This window comes from Indicator indicator, chromosome 1, assembly GCF_027791375.1.
Source record: "Indicator indicator isolate 239-I01 chromosome 1, UM_Iind_1.1, whole genome shotgun sequence".
NCBI lineage: Eukaryota > Metazoa > Chordata > Aves > Piciformes > Indicatoridae > Indicator > Indicator indicator.
In genome coordinates this window covers 71,122,063-71,137,119 of record NC_072010.1, presented here as the reverse complement: position 1 = coordinate 71,137,119, position 15,057 = coordinate 71,122,063, and the positions used below count along the sequence as shown (strand labels likewise).

At 40.4% G+C, this 15,057-nt stretch overlaps 1 protein-coding gene across 1 annotated transcript in view; it reads right to left on the bottom strand.

The window, feature by feature from the left end:
• Positions 1-15,057, bottom strand: part of TSGA10 (testis specific 10) — a 32,321-nt gene that overhangs the window by 11,199 nt on the left and 6,065 nt on the right. The window contains exons 5-11 of the mRNA XM_054383100.1: positions 14,632-14,787; positions 14,108-14,281; positions 13,862-13,939; positions 9,647-9,798; positions 8,152-8,267; positions 1,421-1,575; positions 169-224 (exon numbers count right to left, since the gene is read on the bottom strand). Coding sequence (XP_054239075.1) covers positions 169-224; positions 1,421-1,575; positions 8,152-8,267; positions 9,647-9,798; positions 13,862-13,939; positions 14,108-14,281; positions 14,632-14,787 — 887 coding nt within the window. The remainder of the gene's footprint in view (positions 1-168; positions 225-1,420; positions 1,576-8,151; positions 8,268-9,646; positions 9,799-13,861; positions 13,940-14,107; positions 14,282-14,631; positions 14,788-15,057) is intronic.

Here is a 15,057-nt window from a genome sequence, read left to right as displayed (position 1 = left end):
TAGCTTTTCCAGTGGTTAAATTTGCAAGACATGAAACAAAGCCATGACACTTTAATATTAAACAGGGTAAAAAAGAAAACAACTATACATTAGCACATCCTGTGATTAATTCTTTTTTTGTTTTACATCAATCAAAATTTAATAATGATCTTGACATTTTATCCTTACTTTGTGGAACGCTCCAACTCAGAAATCATAATCTTCAAATCTGAAATTATTTTCTCCTTGAAAAGAAATACAAAATTAAAATAAACCTCTCACTACTCCTCTTTTTTTTAACATGAAAAAAATATATTAATGTAACTAACGCAAAATGGATTTTGCTTTTTGCAAATTTCATCATGTACTGAAAATTCTGATAATCTCATTTGGCAAATAAAGGAACAAACATTATTATCTTCTGTGGAATACACAATACCTGCCTTATATTTGTGGTTGTAATGGCTGCATTTGGTTTACACTCCTAAAACTAAATTATGTCTTCTGTCTATTAGGTCAGTTATCGTAGCTTTTCTACAATGAATAAACTACTAGAGTTTGGTACTTTGTAATTGATAAAACAAGAATTCTGTAACTGCATTTTCATAAAGACGGTAGCACACGGTAGTGTATCCCTTTACTCCCTTGTCTTTGGATATAGATATTGAAAGAAGCCTAAAAAGGATAAGGAAATATCTTCCACTAGAGACACAACAGAGGTGACAGCCATCTCTAACATGGACAGCACTTTTTACATTTTACAGTTTTCATAATGCAAATTCAGTGGTTATGGCAAGATGATTATAGCCTATCCTGCAATATCTTTTAAGATTTTATTAAAACTCACTGCAAATTCTTAAGAATCACAACAGTTGAAAAGTACCTTCTTTAGTTTATCATAAGTTTATATCCAGATAACTTAAGCTGAAGTGAAAAATAATGGTTCAGAAGAAGAAAGCAGCTTCATCATACAGTTTGAAATCACACTGAGCAATAAACTACTGCAATTTTCTTAGGTAAGGCAGTACCTTAAGGTGAAAAGTACACAATTCAGATGCTGCTTCAATGACAGCAAAGGCAATACTATTTGGCAGCCTGTATCTCTAACATCAGTGGACTCCAAGGAAGAATTTAGGCTAAATATTATGATAAACAAAATATTTTATTGGCTAATTTACTCTTCACCGGTTCAGGCAAGTACTTAAAGTCACTGCTCTTGATAAGTATAAACTACACAAAACAGCAAACATGAGATGCCCAACACTGCTCAAACCTACTGCTGTTGAAATCAATATGAGTTTTACTGGTGCCTTGAAAGCAGAGCAGAACTAGGTCAGCACTGAGCACTGCTGCAAATACCAACAAAATAGTTCTGATGACCAAACAGACCCTTTCTCTATTTATCTTCTTTCACAAGGACTATTAACTTGTTAGAACATACTTTAATTGACAGGCTTTCCTCTAAAGTACCAATCTTCTCTCTTCCTTCTTCCACACAGTTTTGCAAAGTTGCCTTCTCTTTATTAAGTTGTATAATTGTTTCTTTCAAAGCACAGATCTCCTCTTGTTGTACAAGGCCTTGTCTTGAAAATTTATCTGGACACAAGCAAAAAAGTCTCATTTTTATTAATTCAACCCATTTGAAATAAAAATTATTTTGATACTCTTTTAAAGCATAAATCACATTGCAAAAGCTCCCTTTCAAGAAAGTATTGAAGCATGTACCTTTCCAGAACAACTGCATTCTTCCTTAGATCAAGGCCTTAATTTACTTGTCTCAAAACATATATCTCTTTAAACAACAAATGACTAGATCATTTAAAATTACTTTCTGAGGTATTATAACAATAACAGCTTAAACAGAATTAAAATAGATGAAAACAATATGGTAGACTATAGTGTAATGGCTGATGAAATAGAAAAGACTGATATCACTAATTTTTCTGAAATCTTTTTTTTATGTAAATGAACTTTGTATAAAACTGAATGAGTAATGCATTTAAAAAATTCAGCAGCACTTCAAAATTACAAAAATAACGAAAAAAACATTCTACTCACTACAAAATCAAATTCTAAAGGGTGTTTCTCTCTGTCTTCATTTGGCTAATAAGGTGTTATACACTACATTTACCTTTAAATGGCCAGAGAATCAATCCATATATGATCTACATGCATCTCATTTCCAGAGGAGAAACACAGAAACCCATCTTACAGTGAACCTTACATCTCGTAAAAAACATGTAGGCTGCAAACTACTATTTAACTTTGGCTTATTGAAGGATACTTACTAACCACTTCCAGAAGATAAAACATCCAAAGTATAATGATGTGTAGCTCAGTCTTTCAGGAACATCATTAACATATATCCACATTGTATTTTTCCCACAGAGCTATTCCCTATTTCAAAAAAAGATGCTCCAATTTCCACCCCATATTTTCAGATGCGTGGCTCTGGAACCTTCTAAGATCGTGTTCAAACCTGGCTCTAAAGAATGTTCTGATGGAGCTACTGATCCTGGAAACCGTTTCCAAGCACACTAAGGACAAGAAAGTCATCAGTAGTCAGCATGGATAGTCGTGCTTGACCAATTTGGCAAACTTCTATGATGAAATGACTGGCCTGGTAGATGAGGCCAGAGCAGTAGATGTTGGCTACCTTGAGTTCAATAAGGCTCTGACACTCCCATTAGATACTCAGAGATGAGCTGTTGACATACAGACTGGATGAACAGGGAGGTGGTGTGCTAGGTTATTCCCAGCCCAGGAGGGGGTGAGCTGAAAAGAACCTAGCCTCAGGTGGACAAAGAAACCTGACCCAGCTGGGCAGAGAGTCTTAGCCCCCTCCCAGGGGGAGGGGGTCCCTCGTTCAAAGTCCTTGTTCTCACCAACAGGGAAGGGCTGATGACCAATGTGAGGCTCAGGGACAGCCTTGGCTGCAGTGACCATGAAGCAGTTGAATTTAAGATCCTCAGGGCAACTAGGAGGACGTATTCTAAGCTAAGGACCCTAGACTTTAGGCATGCAGACTTTGATCACTTCAGGGATCTGCTGGCCAAAGTATCATGGGACAAAGCCCTAGAGGGAAGAGGGGCCCAGGACAGCTGGTCAGTATTCAAGGACCACCTCCTCTGTGTCCAGGAGCAATGTATACCAACAAAGAGAAAAGCAGGGAAGAATGCTAGGAGGCCTGCCTGGATGAACAAGGAGCTGCTGGACACGCTATCACTTAAAAGGAAGCTCTACAAGGAGTGGAGGAGAGGAGAGCTAGAATGGGGCTATATAAGGAAGCTGCCCAAGCAGCAAGAGACCTGGTTAGGAAAGCCAAAGCACAGTTTGAATTGAATCTAGCCAGGGAGATCAAAGGGAACATCAAGAATTTCTACAGGCATATTAATGTTAAAAAGAAGACTAGGGAAGGTGTGGGCTCCCTCAGAAAGGAAACAGGTGACATGGTCACAAGTGACATGGAGAAGGCTGAGGTTCTCAACAACTTCTTTACCTCAGCCTTCACTGCAAACACCTCCAGTCATACTCCTGGAATAGTCATGGAAGCTAATGGCAGGGACTGGGAGGAAGAACTGCCCATCATAAGTGAAGATCAGGTTCATGATCACCTGAAAAACCTGAAAGAGTTCAAGTCCATGGGACCCAACAGGATACGCCCACAGGTACTGAGAGAACTGGCAGATGAGGTTGCTAAACCCCTCTCTATTATATTCCAGAAGTCCTGGCAGTCTGGGGAAGTCCCCACAGACTGGAAAAGGGGAAACATCACCCCCATTTTCAAAAAGGGTAAGAAGGAAGAACCAGGGAACTACAAACCAGTCAGTCTCACATCTGTGCTCAGTAAGATCATGGAGCAGATCTTCCTGGAGGCACTACTGAGACAGAAGAATAATGAAGAGGTGATTGGGTAGAGTCAGTATGGCTTCACCAAGGGCAAAACCTGCCTGACAAACCTGGTGGCCTTCTATGAACAGGTGACAACATTAATAGATGAGGGGCGAGCAACTGATGTCATTTACCTGGACCTGAGCAAAGCCTTTGACACTGTCCTGCACCACATCCTGGTCTCCCAACTGGTGACACATGGGTTTGATGGGTGGACCACAAGATGGATAAAGAACTGGCTTGATGGCTGCACCCAAAGAGTGGCTGTCAATGGCTCCATGTCCCAGTGGAGGCCAGTGACAAGTGGAGTCCCTCAGGGATCAGTCCTGGGACCAGTCTTGTTCAACATCTTTCTCGATGACAAGGACAGAGGCATTGAGTGCACCCTCAGCAAATTTGCTGATGACACCAAGCTGTGTGGTGCAGCAGACATGCTGGAGGGAAGGGATCCATCCAGAGGGACCTTGACAGGCTGGAGAGGTGGGCACAAGCCAACCTCATGAGGTTCAACAAGACCAAGTGCAGGGTCCTGCATCTGGGTCGAGGCAATCCCAAGCACCAATACAGGCTGGGCAGTGACTGGCTGGAGAGCAGCCCCGAGGAGAGGGACTTGGGGGTGCTGGTGGACAAGAAGCTCAAAATGAGCTGTCAATGTGCCCTTGCAGCCCAGAAAGCCAACCAGATCCTGGGCTGCATCAAGAGAAGTGTGGCCAGCAGGTCAAGGGAGGTGATTCTCCCCCTCTACTGAGCTCTGGTGAGACCCCACCTGGAGTACTGCGTCCAGTTCTGGAGCCACTATTACAAGAGGGATATGGACATGCTGGAAGGTGTCCAGAGAAGGGCCACCAGGATGATCAGAGGGCTGGAGCACCTCTCCTATGAGGACAGACTGAAAGAGTTGGGGCTGTTCAGTCTGGAGAAGAGAAGGCTCTGAGGTGACCTTCTTGTGGCCTTCCAGTATCTGATGGGGGCCTACAAGAAAGCTGGGGAGGGACTTTTTAGGCTATCAGGACTAGGGGGAATGGAATATAGCTGGAAGTGGGGAGATTCAGGCTGCATGTGAGGAAGAAGTTCTTCACCATGAGAGTGGTGAGAGCCTGGAATGGGTTGTCCAGGGAGGTGGTTGAGGCCCCATGCCTGGAGGTGTTTAAGGCCAGGCTGGATGAGGCTCTGGCCAGCCTGATCTAGTGTGAGGTGTCCCTGCCCATGGCAGGGGGGTTGGAACTAGATGATCCTTGAGGTCCCTTCAAACCCTGACTGATCCTATGATTCTATTCCACTCCCACTTCCTGTCCACAACCCTTTTTGTAGGAAGCCATTTCCTGCCTTACTCTCTTCTCCTGCCCTCACTTTGCTGACACCCTCCTGCTGCTGCTGTTTGCTGTCAGCCATGTGGTGGGGCCTGTTCCGTGCTGCTGCAGATTCCTAAGGACTGCATCTAAAGAAAATTCATCTTACATCAGAGAATCCTTTGCCAGCTGCATCTAGTTTTGTGTATATTTCTATTTACCCTTTTTTCCTTATTCTTTTGTAAACTTCCTTTTACTCAAATGCTTTTTATATTTTGTTAAACTTACCTTTTTACTTCTAAATCAATTCAAGACTGTTTCTTTTGTAATTTTTCCTCTCTCTCCTTCTCCTGCCTAATTTGCTTTTCCCTCCCAGGGGAAAAAGGAAAGAGGGAAGGCAACCTCAATCTGTTACATTTTGGACTTTTGGGCTAGCAGAAAAGCTTAAACCACAAAAGGTGGATTGAAAACTGGCTGAACAGAGAGGTGATCAGTGGCACAAAGTCTAGTTGGAGGCTGGTAACTAGTGGTGTGCTCCAGGAGTTAGTTCTGTGTCCAGTACTGCTTTATGTCTTCATTGATACCTGAATGATGGGGCAGAGAGTACTGTCAGGAATTTCCCTGATGATGCAAAGCTAGGAAGAGTGATTGATACACCAGAGGGTTATGCTGCCCTTTAGAGAAACCTTGATAGGCTAGAGAAAGGGGCTGACAGGAACCTCATGAGATTCAACAAAAGCAAGTGCAAAGTCCTGTACATGGGGAGGAACAACCCCAGGCACTAGTACACAACCTGGAAAGCAGCTTGTCAAGAAAATTGAGTGTCATGGTGGATGTCCTGGTGGCACACTGAACATGAGCCACCAATGTGCCTTTGATACAACTAAGTCTAATGGTGTCCTAGGCTCCACTAAAGAAAGTATTGCCAGGTGGTGATCCTTCTTCTCTACTCAGCACTGGTGAGATGCACTTGAAGGGCTGGGTCCAATTCTGGGCTCCCCAGTAGAAGAAGGACATGGACACACTTCAGAGAGGCCAGTGAGAGGCCACAAAGATGATTGAGGGACTGAAGCATCACTGCTATGAGTAAAAGCTGAAACTGTTTAGCTTGGAGAAGGCTCAGGGGGAGATCTTATAAATGTCTATAAACACCTGAAGGAAGGGTGCAAAGAGGACAGAGCCAGTCCCTTTTCAGTGGCACCCAACGGCAAGACAGGAGCCAATACCACAAACTGGAACACAGCAGGGTCTCTCTGAACATCAGGAAACACTTTTTTTTTTTTCCACTCTGAGGGTGACAGAGCACTGAAGCAAGTTTCCCGGAGTCCCCTTTCATGGAGATATTCAAAAGACATCTAGATATGATCCTGGGTGACTGGGTCTAGATGGCCCTGCTTGAGAAGGGGAGTTGGACAAGATTATGTCCAGAGGTATCCTTCCATCCTCAAACATTGTGTAATTCTAGGTGTTCTCACTGTTTTGCAGAGGAGGAATGGAGGCACAAAGATCAATTGAAAATGCTAACTGATTATTTTGGATGCCCAAACTGTGATGTAAATTTTCAGGATAGAAAGTATTACATGTTCAAAATAACAACCATGGATGACTGCCACAGCTGTGAGTGCTCAACACTTCTGAAAGTTAGTAACTCAAGTCTCAAATCAGGCACTCTGAAAATAGGTTATATGTATAGTTATGGAGGAATTCTGAAAACACTAATGAATCTAGACTGAAATATGCTTCAGTTAGATTAAATGAGACCTTAGGTGCCAAATTCTGATAAGTCTCTATTCAGCTTTTACGAACTGATTTCTTAATTAAAAAAAAAAAAAAAGACTTAAAATACACTTAATTCAGACACAATTCCTGGGTACAATCAAAATAATGCAACAACACACAGACTAAAATGCTTGACAAACATTAAGTCATAGAATCATAGAATTGTCAGGGCTGGAAGGGATCTCAAGGATCATCTAGTTCCAACCCCCCTGCCATGAGGCAGGGACACTTCACACTAGATCAGGTTGCTCAGAGGCCCATCCAGCCTGGCCTTAAAAACTTCCAGGGATGGGCCTTCTACTCCTGGGCAACCTGTTCCAGTGTCTCACCACCCTCATGGTCCCTGCTTTACTGTACCAGGTGTATAGGACTTTTAAAACAATGTGGATTTTAATGTGGATGAAACATCTTTTTCTCTGGTCATATCAGGAGTGTCTCAAACACCTTAGCCAAAATATTTTTTTAAATTAAGTTCACTTTCAATTAAATGCTTATTCATTTGAGTTAAACTTTCATCTCAAATGAAATATTAAAACCAAATCACTGGAGCTTGAAATTTGTAATTAACAGAAAACAAGACTTTTTTTATAGCATTAGTCAGCTCTAACATTAGCTATAATTAGCTGTAGTTTAGCTTTATTTTCCTTTCACAAATTCAGCATTGCATTAGAAAACTGATTACGTCTACTGCATCTATAGAAAATAATAGAAGAGTTCTAACAATACAGTTGTAATTTTGGAAGTGAGAACATACTATTTGGTGCTACAGGAATAATTTCTCTATCCACCTCCTTTATTCTCATAATATAAAAAGGTGCAACACACAATACAGGATAAACACTACAAAGGATGTTTTCCTGATTCTGTTATCATTGTCATCTCATGGTGCCAACAGGTGCTACCACTGCCTTAGTGGATCATAAATACAATGGATATACTAGGACACTGCACAGTGGTACCAAAATGCATTATTCAGGTGACAGAATGTATTGTCACAGAAACTTACTCACAAGAGCTTTATTACATAGTTTTAAAATATAAAACCCTTCCAATAATGAAAGAAAACAAATGTTTAACACTTGAAATGTTAACATTTTCAAAAGAATATTTATTTGCTTTCAACATATAAGAAAAAAAAAACAACCCAAGCCACCAATAATATAACAATAGGCCTATTGAATTTTATTACCAAAAAAATGTATCTGTCACTCACCAATTTTTTCATCCAAAATCATAATTTTCTCTTGGATGACTTGCATTTCATATTTTTTCTTATCAAGGCTTTGCTGAGCCTCTGAAAGACTCTGTTCTGTCTTTTCATTCAATAAACTGGAAAAGCAGAATCATTAAAAAGGAGAATTCAGATGTTTATATATTCATTTTTTACCTCTTTGAAATGTCACTAAAATCACAAAAGTTATGAATATGCAAGGTTCTTCTGCATATTTTAGACTATTTGAGATATTTTAATAATGTTAGCCTTAATCTCTGAATATTAAAGTCTGAATATTCCTGTAAAGAAAAAGTAAGAAGAATTCTTTACAATAGGTGGAAGTAACAACTTCTCCAAAATTATTACAATAAAAATCATCACTTAGGGCATACACTGGAATGCCTGACCTTTTTCAAGCTATATCTAAGTCATAAATTCAAGTCATGCAGTGATATTGATTCTCAAACTGTTGACAAAACTGAAGAGAACTATCAGCCTGGTGTGGGGCAGGTAGAGAAAAAGATACTTTAGTAGCAGCAACTAATCTTCAACAACCTAATTTTTACAGCATTCATAAATCTGACAACTTATTATAAAGCATCGATAATTCAGGCCTGGATTTGCAAAGAAGTTCACATTATTTTAGAAATTACAATACCCTTGAAAAGGTACCATGGGCCAGCACAATATTGCATGCTAGCACCCAGCATCCCCACCAATCAAAATCCAACACAAAAACCTGCAACACAAATGTGTTGACTGCACCAGCCACTTGCAAGGCCAAATAGGTTTGGGAGAGTGGTTGCCTAACTGAATTATATTTATATAAATACAAGAGGAAAAAGATGCAGTATCTTCTCTTGCAGGCTGTTCACTCTGTAGCCTAGTTCAGTCTGATTTAGTCCTTTGCATCTCACCACGCAAACCTCACTTTCCCTCCAGTCAGTGAATTACCCTTTTTCTTATCTGACCTATGCTTTCTTCTCTGAAGGCTTTGACTGAGACTAGTCCCACTACATGCTTCTGATTGTGGGTGGGAACTCCAGTTGAGCAGCAGGCCAAAAACCCTAAGCAAGGCTTCAGTTTTATTTCCTCTCATGAAAAACCTCCAAGACTAAGAAAAAGGTGTTCAAAACTAACTACACATGACCCTCATTCATTTTTGTGTTTGCTCACCTCTATAAAACAGTTAAAAAAAATTTTAGTTCATATGCAATTTACCAAAAAACAATCCTTGAAGCTTCTAAGAGAAAGCTCCTAACTTTAAGTCAGACTGAATTTTCCTTTCTTACTGAAGATGGTTTTCAGCATATCAAAAAGCCAAAATATTTACACATAAATAAGCAATGAGAAAAACAATTTCATTCCAAAAAGAAGGATGGCTCATAACTACTGTAAATTCCTTTCTGTTTTGAATTATATAACAGTTATGAAAACCAATGAACACAGGCTGATGTTACTCGTCAAACTAATGCAATTCTGTACTTTTCCTTACCTAAGTGAAGTATATTCAATTTTCTTTTGGCTCAGCTCAGCTTCAGAATCCAGTGCTCTCCTTGTCCATCTTTTAATCTCAGTTTCCAGAGAATCAATGGTGTCTTTCATTAGTGCCACTTTGGACATCTGTTCTAACCGTTCACTGTCTAACTACAAATACAATTAAACATTAAAAGCCAAAACTAGAGCTGACTTATACATAGAACTTCTCCTATTAATTCAAATTCTATTCTGTATTTAGCACAAATCTTTTACTGAAGAAAAAATGCCCAAGTATCTCATTACTCAGGGCTTGACTCCAAGTCTACTGTTGGCAAAAAGCTGAAATGTGATTTTTACTTCCTCTGAAAGACAATCAATTTCCTGTCTTTCAGGTCTCTGTGAATATTTTCATTTTTTTAATGTAAATTTTAGGTTGGAATTATGCCCAAGGGCAAAAATCTTTGGCACTGATCAACACTAATAGTTTTCAGTGCAACAAAACATAACAGAAACCATTATGAGTATATGAAGGGAGAAATTCCTGTTCAAGATAGAACTTTACCAAGCCTCTGGTATGTAGTAAACTTTTCAGTACTAATGCCATTTATTTTATATTGATGTATTGCCCTTAAAGGATACCAAATGAAGAAATAAGATGATTTACCTAAAACAGGACTATTCCAAATATTCACTACACATCATATGTCAAGACTGCTCGGAGTACTCAGAACTATTTAAGCCTACAGTGTATTCTTCATCATAGATGCACTCAGTTTAATATTACAATCCTTGGAACTAAACTTATGAACCTGGCAGAATTTAAAAAGCTGAAGGGGGAAGAGAAAATGAGCCACAATTTATAACCACAATGTCTATAAGAAAGATATGCTACAGAAATCAATGTTAATCTATTTAAAATTTAAGTTCTACCAAGACTCTAAATATACTTAAGATTTATATTAATTTTATTAACGTTTTCATTTTCTGTTTTAGCACCATACCTTAGCAAACAATTGCACACACACGTAACTTAAAACTCTACTTAATAGGACTTGCCAGAACAGTACAATTACATTTAGTTTTAGAGCATCAGGTCTTAATAATATACAACACAAGATAATTGCAAGGGACTCCAGGAGGTCTCTAGCCAAAACTCCTGCTCAAGGCAAGGCCAGCTCTGAGCTAGGTTGCTCAGGGCTTTGTCTAGTCTGGTCTTCAAAGTCTCCAAGGCTAGGAACTGCTTAACTATCCTAACATGAGAGAAGTATGTCATTGTATTCGGCCTGAACCCTTCTCATTTCAACTGATGCCCACTGCTGCTAATCCTTCCACTAACTAGGCACTGCTATGAAAAGCCTGTTTCTGACTTCTGGATGAGTACTGGCAAGTAGGACCTATACGCCCCTTAAGCCACCTCTACTTCAGGCAGAACAAGCCCAGTTAAAGAATCACAGAATGGTAGGGCTAGAAGGGACCTCTGGAGATCATCTAATCCATGCCCCCTGCTAAAGCAGGTTCACCTAGATCAGGTCATACAGGAACACGTGCAGGCAAGTTTTGAAAGTCTCCAGAGGAGACTCCACAACCTTTCTGGAGAGCCTGGTCCAGTTCTCCACTGCACTCAAAGAAGTTTCTCCTTAAGTTCAAGTGAAACTTCCTGTGTTCTAGTTTGTACTCATTGCCCCTTGTCCTGTCACTGGCCAGCCCTGTGATCATGACTTCTTCCCTTTGGTTATTTATAGGCATTGACAAGATCCGTTCTCACTTTTCTCCAGGCTAAGCTACCCCAGGTCTCTCAGCCTTTCCCAGTCAGAGAAATGCTTCAATCCACTAATGATCTCTGTGACAGAGTTGGATTCTCTTTGGTAGTTCCCTGTCCCTCTTGAGCTCGGGAGCTCAGAACCGGACACAATACTCCAGGTGCAGCCTCACCAGGGCAAATTAGAGGGGGAAGAGAACCTCCCTCAAGCTGCTGGCCACATTCTTTTTAATGCATCCCAGAATACTGTTGGCCTTCTTGTCCATAAGAGCACACTGCTGGCTCATGGTGAACCTGCCATCCACCAATGCTCCCATGTCCTTCTCTGCAGAGCTGCTTTCCAGTAGGTCAACCTGTAACCTGTACTGGTACATGGGGTTATTCCTCCTCAGGTACAGGACTCTACACTTGCTCTTGTTGAACTTCATGAGGTTCCTTTCTTCCCAACTTTCCATCCATTCAGGTCCCACTGAATGGCAGCACAGCCTTCTGGTGTCAGCCACTCCTCCCAGTTTTGCATCACTATTAAACTTGCTGAAGGTAAAATTTGTTGCTTCATTCAGGTTGCTGATGAAGATACTGAATAAGACAGGACCCAGTACTGACTCTAGGGGAATACCACTAGCTACAGCCCTTAAACTAGACCCTACATCATTGATCACAATCCTCTCTTCTCTGTTGTTCAGCCAGCTCAACCCACCTCACTGTCCACTTCATCTAACCCACACTTCCTAAGCTTACCTATGAGGATGTTATAGGATACAGTGTCAAAAGCCTTGATGAAGTTGAGGTAGACAACATCCACTGCTCTCCTTTCATCAGCACCCTCACAGAAGGCTATCACATTGGTCATGATTTCCCCTTTGTGAATCCATGCTGACTACTCCTGATAATCTTATTTTCCTTCACATGCTTAGAGGTGGCCTCCAGAATGAGCTGTTCTATCACCCTTCCACGGATGGATGTGAGGCTGTAGTTTCCTGGGTCATCATTTTTCCAGCAGTCTGCTCTCAGAGGGGAAGTGTTCCAGCCTCAAGTATCTTGGGAGCCCTCTATTAAACCCACTTCAGTTTGGCAACGTGTTTCTTGTATCATGGTGGAAAAAAATGGATGTAGTATTGTGATGGTTTTAAGACTGTCTTTTTAATTTTTCTTCACAAAGCTCAAGCAGAGAAAGTGAAAGAATGGAAACAAATCACTATTGGGTGTAAGAAAGCTAAATAATGATTATTCTAAACACTTCCATTGGAGAGAGAGAAATGTTTAAGGATCACTACTAAAAACAAGATACAGCACAGTGGGGCAGTCAGGCACTCTTGCAGGCCATCTTCTTTCAGTCTGCCTGCTTCTTCTTTTCTGGCTGAAGATAACACACCCGCATACTGACCTTGACAAGCTAAGTCTAACATCCTCTCTGCTTCTTGACTCTCTGCCTTCTGCCAGAGGGGTCTGGGGGGAGTCCTTCTGGCTGGGGGATGGAGGCCCCTTGGGGAAGAAGCACAGCCCCTCGAGGGGAGGGGGAAGCCAGGGACCTTGGTTGTGTTTTTCTGTTGATTGTATGTATTTGTAAATGTTGTGAATAGTGTATATTTTTACATATTCATTGCATTTCATCATAGATTGTAGTTTTGCCTGTAAAATACAGCTTCATTTGCTTCCAGACTGAGCTAGCCTGGTTATTGTTGGTGTGGGAGGGGGATTTCAGCTCTGTTACAAGTATATTCCAGATGTGGTCTAATGAGTATTCAGTAAAGGGGGACAATCACTTACCTTTGAGCCACTGGCTGTGTCCTGTTCACACAGTCTAGTACACTCTTGGCCTTCTTTGCCACCATGGCACACTGCTGGCTCATGCACAGCTTGCTGTACACAAGGGACTCCAGAGCCTGAATTTTCAGCAGTGTTGCTCCAAACCCCATTGGTTCCCAACCTGTATTGGTGCCAATGGGTTTTCTTCCCAGATTCAGAACTTGGCATTCATCCTTTCTGGACTTCACAAGGTTCCTGTTACCCATTATTCCTACCTATCTTGGTGCCTGTGGATGACAGCCCTGCTCTTGAGTATATCAACAGTCTTCCCCAATTTGGTGTTATATGCAAAGTTTATGGGCACATATGCTGCAGCCTCCATCAGGTCACTGTTAAAGACGTTAAATAGGACAGGCCTCAGAACAAACCTCTGTGGTGTTTCATGTTAACAGGCCAAATTAACTGCTACCTGATAGAGACTGACTATCAAATCAAGTTTTTCTCCATCTAGCTGCCCACCAGTCCAGACCATAGTAAGATGGGTGGGCAGAAGGGATACAAGAACACCATGAAAAGCCATGTCAAAAGCCTTGCTACTGTCTTGATAAAGAACATTCACTGCTCTCAGCCTGCTGTTTCATGATAGAAAGCAGTCAGGTTTGTCCTGCAGGATTAACTGCTTGTACTACATTTACAGTTCCATAAATAATCATTCTCCCTTACATTTTCAACAGTGGTTTCTAGCTCTTCAATTCTCTGCTCCAAGTGAGCCTTTTCATTAAACGCAGTCTCTTGAGAAATCTGTATCAAATAACAAGAAAATCACACAGAGAGCAAGTCAGAACTCACTACAGACATGTATTGCAATTAACTCTCAGGATTAAAACAGAAATCTTTAGCAACTTTAATTGCGTCACTAAGTAGTTTTCATGTTAAAATAACTGGGGAAGTGGGGGTGCTGAATCAAACCTTTAACTGCTCCCTGAGGCTATCACGTTCTGTAGACATCCTTTGGAAATCTGACAGTGCTGTATCTCTTTCTGTCTCCACACGTCTTAATATAGCTTGAACTACAACAGTACTTTTAGGAGTTCTGGGACATTTGATGACTTCCTGACGAAGTCGGGAAATCTCTTCCTGTGCCTGTTTTTAAAAACAGCAGCAGAACAGAAATATGGAATAGACAATGTAATATATTACAGTATCATACAGCTGGTAAAGCAGACCATCCCAGAAACTGTGCAATACCAAAGATGAAGTCATGATTTCTGCATATATTCTTTGATTTGGGAAAGTATTCTTAATTCAAAACAGCTCTTACAAACTTGTAGTTAATTGACAGATTCAAATCACAGAATTTCTGTAACTTTTTTCTATTTTTTGGACAATTGCTTTGCATTTTTCTTCCGCTTTCACACAAAAAAAAGGCTTTTTTTTTCTTGTGCATCACCTTAAGATATTTTAATTAATTATATAAATAGAAATAAAATCACCTGTTCATAAAGATTGACAATTTTTTCCTTCTCAGCTCTTAAAACTGTGAAGTTACCCTGAATTTCTGCCACATAGCGCTCGTATTTTTTCAGTGTTGACTTAAGTTCTTCACATTCTCTCAATATTTTCAAAATTTCTGGATCAGAACTCACTCCCTTAAAGAATATAAAGAGATACAAATTTAACGCAGAGAAACAAAACTTGATATACTTTCTTATTATACCTGGTTTGGAAATTTCTATGAAAGTGAGTAAGCCTTCAACCTAGTAAGCTCAAGGCAGTCAGGACTGTACATGTACTTTTCTTAGTATTAAAGCCCAGATACACATAACATTTTTTAAAATAGACATCTATTTTGAGTAGGAAATCTCTACTACAAATAGTACTGACAATAATGTTAATTATTACTTAATGTAAGCAGTTGT